The sequence below is a fragment of the Xyrauchen texanus genome, chromosome 40 (genome assembly GCF_025860055.1).
Source record: "Xyrauchen texanus isolate HMW12.3.18 chromosome 40, RBS_HiC_50CHRs, whole genome shotgun sequence".
Taxonomy (NCBI): Eukaryota; Metazoa; Chordata; class Actinopteri; order Cypriniformes; family Catostomidae; genus Xyrauchen; species Xyrauchen texanus.
Window position 1 is genome coordinate 31,569,835 of NC_068315.1, and position 17,730 is coordinate 31,587,564.

Genomic DNA, 17,730 nt, shown 5'->3' on the forward strand with positions numbered 1-17,730 from the left:
CGTCTCACGAGCGAGCGTGCTCAGTCGGTGCTGGACTGCCTCGCTTCCTTCAAGCCAGGCACAGTGGTCCCTCTAAAACTTTTCCAGAGGCTCCTGGGGCATATGGCGTCCTCCGAGGCGGTCGCGCCGCTGGGGTTGATGCATATGAGACCACTCCAGCACTGGCTCCAGACTCGAGTCCCGAGACAAGCATGGCACCACGGCACGCATCGGGTAAGGATCACCCCCGCCTGCCTCAAAACACTCCGACCCTGGACAGACCTCTGCTTTTTACGTGCAGGAGTGCCCCTGCAGCAGGTGTCCCGACGCGTTCTGGTCACAACCGACGCCTCCCGGTCCGGGTGGGGTGCCGTGTGCAGCGGGCACGCAGCAGCGGGCCATTGGAAAGGGGCCCCGCTGCATTGGCACATCAATTGCCTGGAGTTGCTGACCGTCCTTCTTGCTCTCAGGAAGTTCCTCCCGTTAGTTCGGGACAAACATGTCCTCGTGAGATCGGACAGCACCACGGTGGTGGCGTACATAAATCGCCAAGGTGGCGTACGCTCCCGCCACATGTCACAACTCGCCCGCTGTCTCCTCCTATGGAGCCAGCAGCGACTCAAATCGCTGCGTGCCACTCACATCCCCGGCAAGCTCAACGTCGTAGCGGACGCGCTATGACGACAACGCCTGCCCGGCGGGGAGTGGAGGCTTCACCCCCAGTCGGTCCAGCTGATTTGGGAACGGTTTGGCAAGGCCCAGGTAGACCTGTTTGCCTCCCAGGAAACCTCCCACTGCCCGCTCTGGTACGCCCTAACAGAGGCTCCCCTCGGGACAGACGCGCTGGCACACAGCTGGCCCTCGGGGCTACGCAAGTACGCATTTCCCCCAGTGAGCCTTCTTGCACCGGTGCTGTGCAAGGTCAGGGAGGACGAGGAGCAAGTCACGTTAGTGGCCCCCTACTGGCCCACTCGGACTTGGTTCTCGGAACTCAGGCTCCTCGCGACAGCTCCTCCCTGGCGAATTCCCCTGAGAAAGGACCTCCTCTCTCAGGGACGGGGCACGCTCTGGCACCCGCGCCCAGACCTCTGGAACCTCCACGTCTGGTCCCTGGACGGGATGCGGAAGAGCTAGCCGGCTTACCAAGCCAGAGCCCCCTCTACCAGGCACCTTTACGCCCTAAAGTGGCGCTTGTTCGCAGATTGGTGTTCTTCCCGAACTGAAGACCCGCAGAGATGCGCGATTAGGTCAGTGCTCCTGTTCCTACAGGAGAGGCTGGACAGGAGGCTGTCCCCATCCACCCTCAAGGTGTATGTTGCCGCCATTGCCGCCCACCACGATCCTGTAGACGGCAAGTCTTTGGGTAAGCACGACCTGATCCTCAGGTTCCTGAGAGGCGCCCGGAGGTTGAATCCCTCCCGGCCAGGCCTAGTTCCCTCCTGGGATCTCTTGGTAGTCTTGGCAGGACTCCAGAGACCTCCCTTCGAGCCGCTTGAATCAATTGGACTCAGGGCCCTCTCTCTTAAGACGGCCCTGCTGATCGCGCTCGCCTCTATCAAGAGGGTCGGGGACCTGCAAGCGTTCTCTGTCAGCGACACTTGCCTGGAGTTCGGTCCGGCGGATACGTCTGTGATCCTAAGACCGCGACCGGGCTATGTGCCCAAGGTTCCTACCACACCATTCCGAGATCAGGTAGTGAACCTGCAAGTGCTGCCCCGGGAGGAGGCAGACCCAGCCCTTTCGTTGCTATGTCCAGTGCGCGCCCTGCGCGTTTACCTGGACCGCACACAGAGCACTAGACGCTCTGAGCAGCTCTTTGTCTGCTTTGGGGGACGGCAGAAAGGGAATGCCGTCTCCAAACAGAGGCTCGCCCACTGGGTTGTCGACGCCATCACACTGGCTTATCACACCCAGGCCGTGCCCCTACCCTTGCGGGTCCGAGCTCACTCAACAAGGGGTGTTGCGTCCTCATGGGCACTGGCCAAGGGCACCTCCCTAGCAGACATCTGTAGAGCCGCGGGTTGGGCAACACCCAACACCTTCGCGAGGTTTTACAACCTCCGCGTTGAGTCGGTTGCATCTCGTGTTTTCTCAGGTCCGAGCCCGTAGAACTTGGTAACACGCAGACCGACCGGCCGGGTGGATCGCTTGCGCCCAGCGCCCTTTTCCTGACGTCAAGGTAAAGTAGTGCGCCTTCTTCCCAGGATGCCCCACTCCGAGTCGGGCCCCTGGTCGATTCCTCCCTAGCCCTCCGGGTCCGCGGTTCAGCGGAGGAACTCGCCGACCCAAGCCACTGCGGGTACCCTGATGGCTACCCTGTACTGGTATAGGTGCTCCACAGGTAAGGCCTCCTGCGCGGACTCCCCCTGTGTGTAATTCCACGGTTCTGTCCCCTTACGAGCGGACCCCCGTGTCTCCCTTAGGCAGTTACAACTGCCCCGGTCGCCATGCTGTAGCAACTCCCCCCTTTCGAGGCTGGATCTAGCACCGCACCATACTTTCCACACGAGCCCTAAGACGGCCGTGTGACGTGTCTACCACTTTTCCTCCCCAAGAAAAAGGGCAGGTGTGGTCTCCGCAGGGTCTGGGTAAGACCCCCTTCCCTGTATGCGTGTAAGGGCCCCGGCCGTGATTGCTCTATGCGAGAAACATAGAGTGAAAAGAGGCCCAGCCAGGCTGGCCCGTTCCCATGTTGGCAAACATCGCCTTGTTCCTCTCCCAGGGTAACTAGAAGGATTCCGATGTTCTTATGGGGCATTGGGGAAGGGTACGTGCAGCCAGGTATAGACGATGCGCGGCACTGGATGAAATCCCTGCCCGCCTCTGTATCGGCGGTTCACGTACACGGTTCAGCGCATGGCAAGATTGGAATGGGTCCCCTAGTGTCGCTTCTCCGACACAACGTGGAGAGAGCGACAGAAGGGGAACGTTTGGTTACGCATGTAACCTCCGTTCCCCGAGGGAGGGAACGACACGTTGTGTCTTTCCTCCGCCATGTTGCTGAACCGAGCCACTGTTGTGGCCGGACCATTTGCGGCTCCTCAGAAAAATCCTGAATGAACTCCCGTATTTGCGCCGCTTAAATACCCGTATGTCCGGGGGCGGGACATGCAAATACTGGCTGCCAACTCTCATTGGCCTTTTTTCATAGATCAGAGGTGGATATCGGCGCTCAAGAGAGACCCCTAGTGTCGCTTCTCCAACACAACGTGTCGTTCCCTCCCCCGGGAACGGAGGTTACATACGTAACCAAACGTTTTTGGGTGAACTATACTTTTTAAAGCATGCTCAGAGTAGGAAAAGCTCAGGATGGACTAGTTGTCCATCAAACATCTAGTCAAGTATTTAGGTCAACTAGCTTTTTCTAGATTGTTCCTAATTTTTGTTTTAAGATGTTGAGTTTTAGCATGTAGCTTGGTGTTTCTGGCATGCAGCTCGGCATTGCTAGCACGTTTAGCATGTAGCTAGGCATTCCTAGCCTTGTGCTAGCATTTTTAGCATGTAGCTAGGCAATGCTAACATGTTGCTAACATGTTTTAGCATGTAGCTAAATTATCAAAAATGTGTTTTTAAAAGCTGTTTTTGCAAGGAGGAACATGTTACCAATACCAGTCATGACCATAAAACCAGCCTAATTATACAGGGCTTCCTTACAATCTGACAAGTTGACTAGCTATTCAGACAACACTCCTAATAGCTGATTATGAAAATATGTAGTTTTGCTACTGTACCTCCACTGTCCCACAGTCACACTCCTCTCCAGGGTCCAGGAAAGCATTGCCACATTCAGGCCCGCTGTACAGTCTGTGTGAGCTCGGGGTGTTCAGCAGACATTTGGGGTTGGCGTTTTCCAGAAACACACTCAACTGCTGCAGACTACAGTTACTGAACTGCTCCGGGAACAGATTGCTGCAAAGGCAGGGTCAGAGCATGACCTCACTTCATGACAGCACAACCCTCTACTTAACAACTTCTTCAGTATTTATTGTTTTCAACTACAGTATAAATAAGGGATACCGTACAGCCTGAATGGGTTAATTTTGCAGTACATTATCCCATTTTTTACATGGCTACTAACCAAATAAATAAATGGACATTATATATTGATTTGCATTGAAATTGTGTAGTTATGTGAGAAGTAGTAAATCGCTGAACAGCTGAAATCAACCTCTGGTTAGCGCCTGAGATCTGTAAGTGTTTCATGTTTAAATAATGACCGTCTGATTGCTCAATGTGTATATTATTCCAAGACTACTTACCAAATAAATTAGTAAAGGAACATGAAACATTGATTTGATTTTTTAGGAATTATTTCATTAGCTTACTTGTAGAAATCACAGTTATCTGAGAAGCAGGAAAGATGACTCACAATACCCAGATAAGTGGTTACACAGAGACATTAGACCGCTAGATGGCACCATTGACCAATCAGAATCGAGTATGCCAGAGCGCTGTGTAATAATCATCAATAAAAACCTCCGGCTGTATCTGTCCAGTTAGATATTACTTTGTGACCTGTGACATGTCTAACTATGAATATATACTTATCATGTCTAGAAAGTACAGTTTGTCAAAACAAATTAAATGTTGGCTTGCAAATTCTTGTCTCATAATTTAAAGACCTTTAAAAAGTCCACAAGTTTAAAGGTATTTAGGCTTTATGTAGTTTTAATACTTTTGCAGTTTAAACAGAGATTTTAAGGTTTTATGTTGCATTACAAAGCTGAATGGGACATTGATTGGCAGTTGCCTGGGTGCTCTTTGTAGTTGCTAAGGAATTTCTAGGTAGTTGCTAAGGGGTTTTAAATGGAAGCTAGGGAATTGCTAAGTAGTTGCTAGGGTATTGCTATGTGGTTGCTAGGGTATAGCTAAGTGGTTGCTAGTGCATTGTAATGTACTTGCTAACAGGTTCTGAGTGCTTACTAGGGAATTGCTAAGTAGTTGCTAGAGCATTGCTTGGTGGGTGCTCGGGGCATTATTAGGTGGTTGCGAAGGGGTGCTGTGTGGTTTTTAGGGTTTTGCTAAGTGGTTTATAGGGTATTACTAGGTGGTTGCTAAGGAGCTCTAAATGGTTGCTTGAGAAGTGCTAAGTAGTTGTTAGGGCATTGCTTGGTAGTTGTCAGGGCATTATTAGGTGGTTGCTAAGGTGTGCTGAGTGGTTGCTAGGATATTGCTGAGGCATTGCTATGTGTTGCTAGGGCATTGCTTAGTGGTTGTTAGGGCATTGCTAGATGGTTGCTAAGGGACTCTGAATGTTTGCTAGGGAAATGCTAAATAGTTGCAGGGCATTGTTTGGTGGTTGCTAGGGCATTGCCAGGTAGTTGTCAGGGCATTACTAGGTGGTTGCTAAGGGGTGCAGAGTGGTTGCTAGAGCATTTCTGGGGCATTGCTAGGTGGTTTTTAGGGCATTGCTTAATGGTTGTTTTGCCAATGCTAGGCGGTAGCTTAGGGGTTCTCAATGGTTGCTAGGTTAATCATTAAGTAGTTGCTTGGACATTGCCATGTGGATGCTAAGGGATTCTGAATGGTTGCTATGGAGGTGCTAAGTAGTTGCTAGGGCATTTCTTGATGGTTGCTAGGGCATTGCTAGATGGTTGCTAGGGCATTGCTGGGTTGTTGCAAAGTGGTTCTGAGTGGTTGCTAGGGAATTGCTAAGCAGTTGGTAGGGTATTGCTATATTGTTTTTAAGGGCTTCTGAGTGCTTGCTAGGGAAGAGCTATGTAGTTAATATGGCATTACTAGGTAGTTGCAAGGGCATTGCTAAGTGGTTGTTTGGGTGTTTTGGGTGGTTGCTAGGCAGTAGCTTGGCGATAACTAAACAGAGAGAGAGAGACAGACAGATGTCAATCTATATTTAAAAATTAACTGTATAAAAGTGCTGTAAGCGATAGCATTCTGGAATTTTCAGGAGACTGAGGCGTTAAATAAGCCACACCCCCTCTTTCCAAAACACTGACCTCCAATGATAATGTTGAGACCAAAACTGAGCAGTAGAGCAGCACTGTGTTCCCATGCCTGTTAAATATAACAGTAGCACAATAGTGCCCTCAACTGACAAATATTATAAATCTAAAAATGGCGTTAAGCCTCAATAATCGCTTTAACAACAACACAATGATAACACATGATTGACATTTTTGTTTTGCTCTGCTGCTATCACAGAGACCGGTGAGATATCTCAGGACACTTATTTCATCAATATCTTTCAGGGAGTAGTAATATTTTGGCATAGTTTTCCATGAAAAATTGCTCACAGCACCTTTAATCTCAAGATATAGACTTAATGGACAAACGTATATGGACATCTCTTCTAATTAACAAGTTTGGATATTCCAGTAATTCAAGTTAAATCTTAACAAGACAACATATAGTGACATTCTAGGCAACTCCATTCTTCTAGTTGTATGTGTAAAGACCCGTTCACACCGGCAGCGACACACAGTGACAAAAAGTCACAAGCTCATTTGTTTTCAATGAGAGCAGTGTGACTTCCGGCAACATGAGTGACAGCGACCACTGTCAACATGATAAAGTTGAGGAAAGTTTAACTTTATGCAAATGATGTGCGACATTAGGTAGCGACTAGCAATGAGAGTAAAGTTAGTGGAACTCAAGTCATCCATCTCCTGTGAGATGCTGGAGTCGAGTGCAGACTAAATGGTGAAGTTACTGTGAGTAATTTCACTGTTTTATATGATTTGTCTGTATCCTCATACATGTATATGATAAAAAAAAAGATGCATGTACAAAATTGTCTGCATTATGAATGAATTTGATTAATGTATTGATAGATCATTCATCTTGTTAATAATGTAATGCAATGCATCTTATAAAAAACACTCAACCCAGAAAAATGCAGATTTTTACTGATTGCTTGTCAAATTAGAATGATATTACTGACAGTACATCTCATCTGTGCTCAGAATTTCAAAAGTTATAGCCAGATGAGCAGTCCACCAATAATGTTAGAGTGATAGCAAGAGGAAGACATACTAGCGACCAGGAGCACATTAACGCATGGGCTTACACGGGCTAAAGCCCAGGGGACTACAACTCCCAAGGGGGGCCCCTCTCGTGAGGTCCGACGTTCTCGGGAGGAGCTCATCAAACCACTTTCAGCGGGAGATGCAATTGTAAACATGGAAATGGTGCGCAAGCACAAAAGCCATCCGTGTAGCACATGTTCATAGGACAACAGACTGACAATGACCGTTCAAAGACTGGCAGGGGGGCCCCGCGAAACAGCGAGCCCATGGGCCCAGAGGTAGTTTAATACACACCTGCTAGTAATATACAGTACAAGAACTATGTCGCTGGCAGTGTGAATGGGGCTTAAGTGTGTACTGAAATAGTGTAAGCATGTTTACCCCACAGAGTCTGTCATGATGCAGGTGGAGTTGAGCATGGATGAGCCACAGGTGCAGTGACCTTCATCATGAGACATGCCCATATTATGACCCATCTCATGAGCAATGGTGGAAGCCAGACCCATTGCATTCTGATTATGATCCTGAACAATAACAGGACACAACCATTTCTTTAATTATAATACATCTTTAAAGAAACAATCTTTATTGTTAAAATATCTGATGTAGAGTAATGCACTACCAAAAAACTATAACTCAGATGATGAATACCTGATTAATACCCGCTGAATTTTCACTACACATTGCAAATTTGTTTGCCAGCCCGACAGTTTCACCCAAGAATTGAATTCCACTATAAGAAAAAAATACAAAACAAAAAAGTATATGGAACAAATTAATCGAAGTTAATAGGAAGTATAATACAGTATAATAAGAAGTACAATACATTTCATTAAGTTCCACCAGGATCTCGATGTATTATTCTGATTATTACGACCCACAATTTGCTGCAACATTTCTCAAAATTGGCAATGTTTTTTTGTTTCATTTCTTTGTGTTGTTTACCAGTGAAAACTCAACAATAACAATTATGTAGTTAATCATGGACTAAATACTGTTTATTAATGCATAATAATTAGGGATGCATCGGTATGAAATTATACAGATTTGAACAAATAACTATTAGCCGATGCCAATGTTTCGCCACTTACCATATTTTGTCATCAGATAACATTTTTGCTCAGGAATTGTGTTTTAAAGAAGTGCAAAAGCTTATCTAACAATAAGTCATTTCCATTGAACATGGGTTGGAACATTTTAAAGAGATCCACAATGAAAGATCATAGAAGATAAAAAGATATTTTGAAAAATAACAAAATATCATAGCATGATGCTTGATATAAATAAAAGGTTGTTTTATACTTCTAAAACATTTTTGCACTTTTGTTTTTGCAGTTCAAAACAACCAAACTCATATTTTACATGTTTGCGCTGTATATAATTGAAAATCACAAATTAATTTATGCAAAAATGGTATGTTTGTCAGTTCCACTGAAAAGTCAACCAAATCAATTAAAAATAGAACAAAATGCCCTTCTATAGTTGTGTAATGTATCATGTAAAATTCTGTCTAGACCGCTAGAGGGCGCTGCTTGCTCACACAATGCTGACTGAAGCGCTAACTGAAGAGCTGATTGCAGTCTATTTTTTAATGCAGCCTTTCAAGCTATTATAATCATGCAGGACCATATTGCGATTTCAAACTTAACTCAATCAATCAATTGTGCAGCCTTAATGGCTACCATACCAATGTCTCAGAAGTCAAAGTTTGCTGTTTTTAAAGCATTTGGATGGTTTAAGCTCATCATGTATAGGTAAGTGCCGCTTTCACAAGTGTCAGGTAACAATGGTTTTTCCATTTATGTGAGAATGAGAAAGAATACAAATTAAATATTACATGTTCTTTGGAGTGCCAACACTTCTACATTCTGTGGCTATCATTATTTCTGAATTGTGTATCTGAATTCTGTTCGATGTACATTCTTTGCTGTGAACATCGTTTTTTCATATCGCCGCTTTCATATTTTCATGCAAACCGATTTGCAGATGGTTTTAATTAGTTGAATTATCGCCAGCGATACATCGGTGCATCCCTAATAATAATTAATTATGATGTAAGCATGCAAATTTTAGGTTTAAGTCTTTAAAGAGAACCTACATAGAAATTGTTTTCACAAAAACTGTTTGTCCATTCATTGACATAAATAAACTGAGGGCAGTTAAAGTTCCTACAAGAGCTTAAGAACAAAGACAACATTGCAAGCTATCACAAATAATGCAATCATTGGTTTAATTTGCATTATTTGCAAGATCGCAAAATCTTGAAGGAACTATCTCTGCAACATAGTTTAGGTCTGAGTGTGTAACTGGGTCCTACTCACGTCACAAACTGAGCGTTGTCATGCTTCACTCGTTTAAGCAAAATGTTCTTTCTCCAGTCAAGGAAGCGGCTGAGAGTGTCTTCTGAATTCACACTCACCAAAATGTGATCCTGATCCGTCCACACCTCTAAACCCACCAGCATAACATGGATATTCAGGGGCCGATACACCTGAAGGAGTTAATAAAGACAAGTGTTTAATAAGTAATATTAAACAGCTCTCTGGAATACTTGATTGTGATTGGTCAATCGTGTCATTCTGCAGTCCAATAATTATGTATTATGACTGCTATACTGAATAATTGACATTTGACCTAAGCAACTTATTTTAATTTAATTTTTTAATTAAATTTAATTTCTTAAAAGGGACTATACATATTAATGAACATTTTCACAAATGTAAATATGTCAGATTATAGCCTTAGGCTAATTTCCATCTGCAGACCCTCTGGCAGGTTGATGTTACACACAGAAATTAATAAATACATACCAATACACTATACACAGACTATATACAGAATATTTCCATGTGACTTTCTCCTAACAATATAAAATAATTCCACTTAAGTTTTTATTTATTTATATCTTCTTCTTCTTCTTTTTATGCAATAATTAGCAGCACATTATTATCCCTAAAATATTCCCTTCTGATCTTAAAAAAATAACTTTAAAATATCTAAGAAATCATAATGTATGTAGGTTTGATTCCATTAAAATAAAAAGTATGTATATACCTTGTCAACATGATTTGTAGCTTCCAGCATCCTGGTTCTGATAACTTCCATGTTAGACCTGTACTTTTTGTACTAATAGAGAAATGTGAAATAGCAAGTTTAACTTTCAGCCTTTGAAAGGGAAACACAAAAATAAAAATGATGTCATAATTTACTCTCATGTCCCTCATGTTGATCCAAACCGGTTTAACTTTCTTCAAAAGGAGATATTCAGAAACACATTAAGGCCTTTCAGTGAAAGTGAATGGTGACTGGAAATTAATATTTTACCTAACCTCTCCTTTTGTGTTCCATGAAGAAATAAAGTCATACGGGAACATCATGAGAGTAATTAAATGGCTACAGAATAAAATGTTTTGGTTGAACTATTCCTTTAAGTATTATGACCAGTAGAACTGGCCTGACTATCAAGGGAAGGGTCAAAATCATTCATTTAATTGCAAAATGTTTTGTATTTCTCATTTGCTGTAATTAAATTGTATTATGAATATACTGTATCAGCAAATGATCAGCCATCGGCCATCCAGATATCATATTGGCATCAGCCATTGAAAATCCCATATCAATCAACAACTAATAAATATATTTGAGAACACTCCAATTCTTACCTCAGCGTTATCCACCACCAGAAACAGTTCCACAAATCTTGGTGTGTCAAAATGTTTAAGTGTCTAAGAAGATAAGTCAATCGTTTAGAGATGTGTTCTACCAAGAGAAAAAGTCCCCTAATATACAAAGAATATATCTCATATATAGAAAATGTCCTACAACATTGCTAGAGACTGTTATTACCCTACTGCTAAACTTCAATGGTGCAGCCACTGGTGGTTCATGGTCATAAACGGTGTTGTGAGATTCACCACGAGAGTTTCTCTTCCGTCTTAGATGTTCCTGCTTATAGATTACATGGTCTCCATCACTGTGATTGGTCAGGGGTTCAATCAGGTACACTTCCTGTTTCATCCTAACAAAACCTCTGTGGGCAGAAGATAGATTACACTTCAATGGCATACAAACATGGCCACAAATACAACACTTACTTTAGGATAGGTAAAGTTATGTCTTGTTCTTTTTTATGCTTATATGAAAAAAAAATTATTATTAGGTGCATGCTATTGTCAGATACCTGATTCCAAAACAGATTCCCACACTGACCGAGGAATCCTCCAAATCCTGAATATGGCCATGATAATAGCAACTGTCCTGATTCAAGTTAACAGAGTTGCACAGTTAATACATAGTTGGTGATTTTTGTAATTATTTCCATACATAACTGACTGATATACAAACAGCTTAAAAGGTTGTGTATAATTTCTGTTTTTCTTTGCTTTCATCAAGTTTCCCAAGTATTTGACTTTGCATTCACTGTGAATTTGGCACCAGGAGGTAGATAGAGCTACAGCTGAAATTGGTTTGTTCTTAACGACTGCTAAGCATGACTTTTATCAACCTTAATGGGGGCCTGGGTAGGAATTTGGAATTTGCCCCTGAAAAATTTGAAAGAAAAACCCCTGGAATTTGCTAGTTGAATAGTTTGAATCCCAGGGCTTGCTGAGTGACTGCAGCCAGGTCTCCTAAGCAACAAAATTGGCCCAGGTGCTAGGGAGGGCAGAGTCACATGGGGTTACCCCCTCATGGTCACTATAATGTGGTTCGTTCACGGTGGGAAGCGTGGTGAGTAGAGCGTGGATGCCGCGGTGGATGGCGTGAAGCCACGTGATAAGATGTGCGGGCTGACAGTCTCAGACATGGAGGCAGCTGGGATTCGTCCTACCCAACCCGGATTGAGGCGAGTCACTATGCGACCACGAGCGCATTGGTATTGGGTATTCATAATTGGGGAGAAAAGGAGAACACCCCCTCCTCCCCCTCCAAAAAAAGGAGTGCATTTCCCGTAAAGTGTAAGAGCTGATAAATAGCTCTTGTTTGTGTGTTGCTCATCTGTAGATTATTAATTTAGACGTATGATTATTAACGTATCGTATGATACAATATTTTTTACACCCCTAATAAATATATATATATATATATATATATATATATATATATATATATATATATATATATATATATATATATATACACTCAGTGACCACTGTATTAGGTACACCTATACACCTACTTATACATGCAATTATCTAATCAGCCAATCGTGTGGCAGCAGTGCAGTGCAAAAAATCATGTTGAATACTGGTCAGGAGCTTAATGTTCACATCAACCATCAGAATGGGGAAAATCTGATTTCAGTGATTTCGACATTGGTGTGATTTTTGGTGCCAGGCGGGCTGGTGTATGTATTTCTGTAACTGCTGATCTCCTGGGATTTTCACACACAACAGTCTCTAGATTTTACTCAGAATGGTGGATAGGTCAACAGAGAATGGCCAGAATTGTTCAAGCTGACAGAAAGGCTACGGTAACTCAGATAACCACTCTGTACAATTGTAGCGAGCAGAATAGCATCTCAGGATGCACAACATCTCGAACCTTGAGGCAGATGGGCTACAACATCAGAAAAAAATGGCGGATCCCACTTCTGTCAGCCAAGGCTGCAGTGGGCACAGGCTCAATAAAACTAGACAGATAAAGACTGGAAAAATGTAGCCTGGTCTGATGAATATCACACACAGATGGTTTGCCCACTAGAGGTGTACTTAATAAAATGCTCGATCAACAGGGAATATATTTATATATCACAGTAAAAATTTATAATATGCTATTGAACACACTACTTTATTTAAAAAGTTAAATATTAATGTTAATTTAAAAATATGAATAAAAACAATGTCATGTTGCCTTTACTCAATTAAGTAAAAACGGCTTCATGTTTTTTATTATTCAGGTACATACTGTAGCTAGTTTTTATACAATTAATTACATTTCAGTAAGTTACGTTTAACTGTACTGCATACAGTGCTGTAAATTACCTTAAAATTTGGATTACTGCTCACAATTGATCCATCATCTCGATAGTATATTTCAGTATAATTATGTCCAATGAGTTGCCTAAACATGAAAAAAAAGTTAATATTAATTTACTTTATAGTAAAACATGTATTTCAAAACCATTAAGCATCACAAACAAGACAAAATACTGCACAGTGCTGTTGCTAGCAAACAGTGTTTCTTCCCATTTACCTACTGATAATCTACCATGAGTGATGAGGTTTTTTTATTTTTGTTTAAACCACTGAACATCAAAATGAATAACTGTACAGACAGTGATCTTCAAGAGAAGGCTGTGAAATAAAATACACCCAAACACAAGACTCACCTGTTCTTTTCCAAATGAATCGTGTGATTCTTCCCTCCAAAGAATAATTGATATGTGAGTTGATCAGGATAGATCTCATGGTTTTGTAATTCTTTAGGCTGTACCTGCAAATGACTCATTTGTTAATCCACACAAAAACAGCAAAACCCAACAGTTGCAAACCACACTAAACAACCCTTCTAAAATAAAAAATTAAATGTTGAAATGGAGCAGTGTTATTTCCTAAACATCTAGTCCTACAAATAACAAGACAGATCTTGCTGTTGTATAATAGATCTAGATGACATGTAGAGATGCAGTACCTGTTTGGAAACACTCCTGCGAGCTCTTATACTCAGAGGTCTCACCACTTCAAACTGCTGTATATGAGTTAATGCACAGACACTCTGTGCCACACATCCTGATGAATGAAAGATTAAATGAATGCAAAACAACAAAAGATTCTTCACAAATGTATTAATAACAATATCCTGTATACAGTGGGGTCCAAATGTATGAGAATTTATGAGGATAAAACCTGGAATTTATTTGTATTATCATATTATTATTATTTAAATCTGGAAAGAAACCGAAGGTTTCAGGGATTTTGAAAACAAAGCAAAGTTACAAGGTTAGAAAAAGAAAAGATATTTGGGTTACAATACTTTCGGAATGTTGACAAGTCCTGGAGTGTGACATCTAAAACTAGGCTTATTTTACATCTAAACAACATATCGCCAATTATTTTATAATTACTATGCATACAGTTTTTACGAGTGCATATGAATTGAGTGACTGCAATATTTGGAATATTTGTTCATTAAAAAATACATTTGTCCCAGTACTGTTTTTCAAATAGTGACCAGTTTAATTCAACCCATAGAAAAATCGAATATATGGCAGTGTATGCAGAACACAAATTAAATATATATTCATATTTGGTTTTCATTTATATATAAAAAAGTCACATACTATTTTAAAATATACATACATACCAAATACTATTGGAAGTGAAAGTATAAAAACGATAATTTTACATAAAATGCATTAATATTATGTTCATATATGGCCATATTTCAGGCTTATTTAAAAGAAATTCTTATTCTAAAGTCACTAATGAAAACAGTGACGTTGAAATCGTGTTTACTCCTGTTGTTATGCTGACAATATCATGTGTAATGAAAATCTGTTAAATCAGAAAAAAGCCATGGTCTCAGACTCTTGGATCCCACTGTATAGTCTGTAGCCTATAATAATTGTATAGACAAATATTATACTGTAATAACTGCTTAAGTGTATTACATGTAGTTATGCTTAGCATTGTTATAACTTGCCTTTTATCACATAGTTAAATAACTTCAATAAATAAACAATATCGACAAAAGCAAAAGGCTACATCTTTCAGTGTGTCTTCAATTAATTTAATTAGATGAAAACCATGTACATACCCCAAAGACAAAGACAACAGACTGCGTGAGCTGTGAACGCAGAACACCGCATGATTCCAGTGTACATGTCAGACGAACTACTGACGTGCCAAAAGTTTTTCACTCAATTAGTCAAACTGTAGAAACAATTATCCGCTAGAATGTCCACTAGACATTCCAACTAGACGATTTCCAAATGGGTGGACTATAGAGCAGCAGACGAAGGTCTAAATAATAGTTCTCATGGTTTAAACGAATTTAAATGGGTATTTTGAATCCAATGACAACACAAGTTAATCAGTGTTATTATTTAGGCGTGAATTATTATTCAAGCCACACCTAATGTAGCGCATCGATATTGTCACGTGGTAATTGTTACTTTCCTCAGAGTGGCTAAGGATGGGCCAATCAAAATCGTTCATATTTACAACATTAGGCATTTTGTTTATTGCATAAAATAGAAACCTGTTGGTTGGTTTCGATTTGTGTTTCAAATACAACCCCTCGGATGAATATGTTTAAAATGTTATAGATTACAGTCTGCAAATATCTACAGTAAGACAAAAAAACGGTCTAAGGTGTGAATGCGGCTCAATAGGAGATCTGGGTTTCTGGGCCTTCATGCCCCCCCTGGAGGAAATATAGGCTACTGTGTGTCACTCAACACAATTCTGCGAAGTGGAACAAACCGAAACTGAACATATCCTGTATCAGACGGATACCACACCACAGTGACTCATAATATTACAAGAAACGTATATGTTAGAACAGTATTTAACAGACTTATCTTTTACATTTAGAGTTTCAGAATTTATTACCTAAGTAGGCCTAAAATGTATTAATTGTATTTTGATTCATATTGTGTAATTAATTAAACTTTTTAAACATAATTAATATTTGTCTATGATATCTTGATCCAAATGTAGAATTGGCAAAGTGTTTCTTGTATTAATTCATTCAGTGGCAATAGAATTCAACATTTTATATTTTCGCATCCATGCACTTGATATGTATACAGTATATATAATATATACACTGAGATTAGCTGAATAGAAAAACTCCACCAAATTTGATTCCACATACATACCACAACCACTAGAGGGCATACCTTACCTATGACACGAGCTGTGCTGCTGGCCAAATCTCAAGCGGGAGATCTCCAAATGGGGTGGCATTTTCGAAAAGAGGGCGTGGTAACTAGAGAATGGTGCTGAGTTACTCCAGATCGGGGTTGGGTTAACTCCAAAAAGGGGCGACACTTCCTCATCCACACATGATTAGGTAAAATGTTTAGGTTAGGGCTCTGAAGGTTAGGGGCCATTTGTTTGCCCCTTTTCTGAGCTCGGCCTACAGATATATTTGTGCAATATTTTACACAAAAAAGTTTTTAATAAATTAGAGTGATTTTGTTTAGTCTTCACATAAACAACCATAAGCTCTGTTCTGGATTTACATTTTGCTATTTAGTTTGCTATTTTTGTTAAAAAAAAGACCTCCACTGATTGATTCTGCCTCGGCATTTGAATGTTAATATCTGTTAATGTAAAAACAACTTTTCAATTTAACCTGTGTCAAAATAAAAATTAAAGCCCTCTGCTAAAATGTTATCAATTACTGATGAAGATTTTAAAAATGCATTCATTTTAGTTAATAATGATGGGTACCAGTTTTATTTAAGATTTGCAAGCCTGTGAAAAGCTATGCTGGGCTAGCTCACTAACATAATTTACAAAAAGAGTGTAAGTGGGTATGGTTGGCACATTGATTAGTTTTTGGTTTGGTTAGCACATTGGGTATATAAAAAATAATAGATAACAATTCATAAATCTACTGTGTATGAAATAAAAAAATATAATAATAATATAATTAATTGTTGTTTTTAATATTATTAAGCCTCTTGCACATACACATGGTTCAAGCCAATGATACAATTAGTTATCTATTATGTCAATTTTTACATTTATACATTTATTCTGCTTGAGTTTATAAAAGTAAAGATTTATATATTTATACAAATTTAAATTTTTCATTGTAAATAAAAACAAATTAAACATACATTAACATGATCATATTAATTATACAATTATTACTCTTGAGTTTAGCTGTCCTGCTTTAAAATAAACTTTCTGTGTGTTGACTCTCTTCTAAAACTTTAGTGTTTTAACAACATCTAAACTAACCCCAGAACCTGTGACCAAAAATGGTGTTGGTTGGCACTAATGCATACAGTAGCATAATTGTTATCATTAATTAACAAAAGTCATTAAAACATTTGGGTAGGAGAGTGCCGTGGCGCCATGCGAGGGTTGGAAGTGAACGGCGAGCTGCGCAAACACTTTGCTAGTTTTTAATAATTTTATGTCATAAACAGGTGAGATTCGATACATCCTGATCCATAACTCTTCTATAAAGACAATATGTCAAAGAATTCAAAATCCTCTGGCTCTGGAGAAATTAAAAGACACTTACGTGCTCAAGCTGATACCCCAGACAGGGCCGCAGACCGGGGACTCAATTTGGACAGTGCGACAGGAGAGATTCAGCGTTACCTGTCGAGCATATCAGCAATGCTGGGGAAGGTCGTAGCTGACTTGGAGGATCTTGCTGTAATACGTCAATCGATAACTGCCATGGAGACTAAATTCTCTGAGGTGGTTACAAGAGTGTAAATGAAGAAACGTATCGATTATCTGGAGTCTTCGGAGAGGGAATTAGCTGCTAACCCACTAGCGACCATGACGGATTTGCAGCGTGTTTTGGAAAAGTTGGAAGACCTTGAGAATCATAACCGGCGAATTCATCAGAGACTCCAGCCACCCGAGTCATGGTCTGCTCTCACTGCAACCATTAGGCAGGCGGTATGGCAGCATCAGGACCTGCACCAGCTGACTACATGACAGTTTCTTCCCCCAAGCAATCAGACCTTTGAACTCTTGAACGCTCATGATAAACTGTCATAATTATATTTTTCTTAACAACACACTGGCAACTGACTATCAACTGACAGCCTGAATGTCAATATAACACTATA

At 40.8% G+C, this 17,730-nt stretch overlaps 1 protein-coding gene across 2 annotated transcripts in view; it reads right to left on the bottom strand.

Moving 5' to 3' along the window:
* Positions 1-15,019, bottom strand: part of LOC127633755 (zinc metalloproteinase-disintegrin-like batroxstatin-1) — a 37,445-nt gene extending 22,426 nt beyond the window's left edge. For both annotated transcript variants that reach the window (XR_007969255.1, XM_052113038.1), the window contains exons 1-12: positions 14,721-15,019; positions 13,596-13,693; positions 13,294-13,397; positions 12,947-13,025; positions 11,146-11,222; positions 10,812-10,995; positions 10,628-10,690; positions 10,020-10,091; positions 9,287-9,456; positions 7,617-7,698; positions 7,347-7,489; positions 3,711-3,888 (exon numbers count right to left, since the gene is read on the bottom strand). Coding sequence is in view for 1 of the 2 variants with exons in the window: in XM_052113038.1 (XP_051968998.1) it covers positions 3,711-3,888; positions 7,347-7,489; positions 7,617-7,698; positions 9,287-9,456; positions 10,020-10,091; positions 10,628-10,690; positions 10,812-10,995; positions 11,146-11,222; positions 12,947-13,025; positions 13,294-13,397; positions 13,596-13,693; positions 14,721-14,787 (1,317 nt within the window). In the remaining variant the exon portion in view is untranslated. The remainder of the gene's footprint in view (positions 1-3,710; positions 3,889-7,346; positions 7,490-7,616; positions 7,699-9,286; positions 9,457-10,019; positions 10,092-10,627; positions 10,691-10,811; positions 10,996-11,145; positions 11,223-12,946; positions 13,026-13,293; positions 13,398-13,595; positions 13,694-14,720) is intronic.
* Between the last annotated feature and the right edge of the window lie 2,711 nt (positions 15,020-17,730).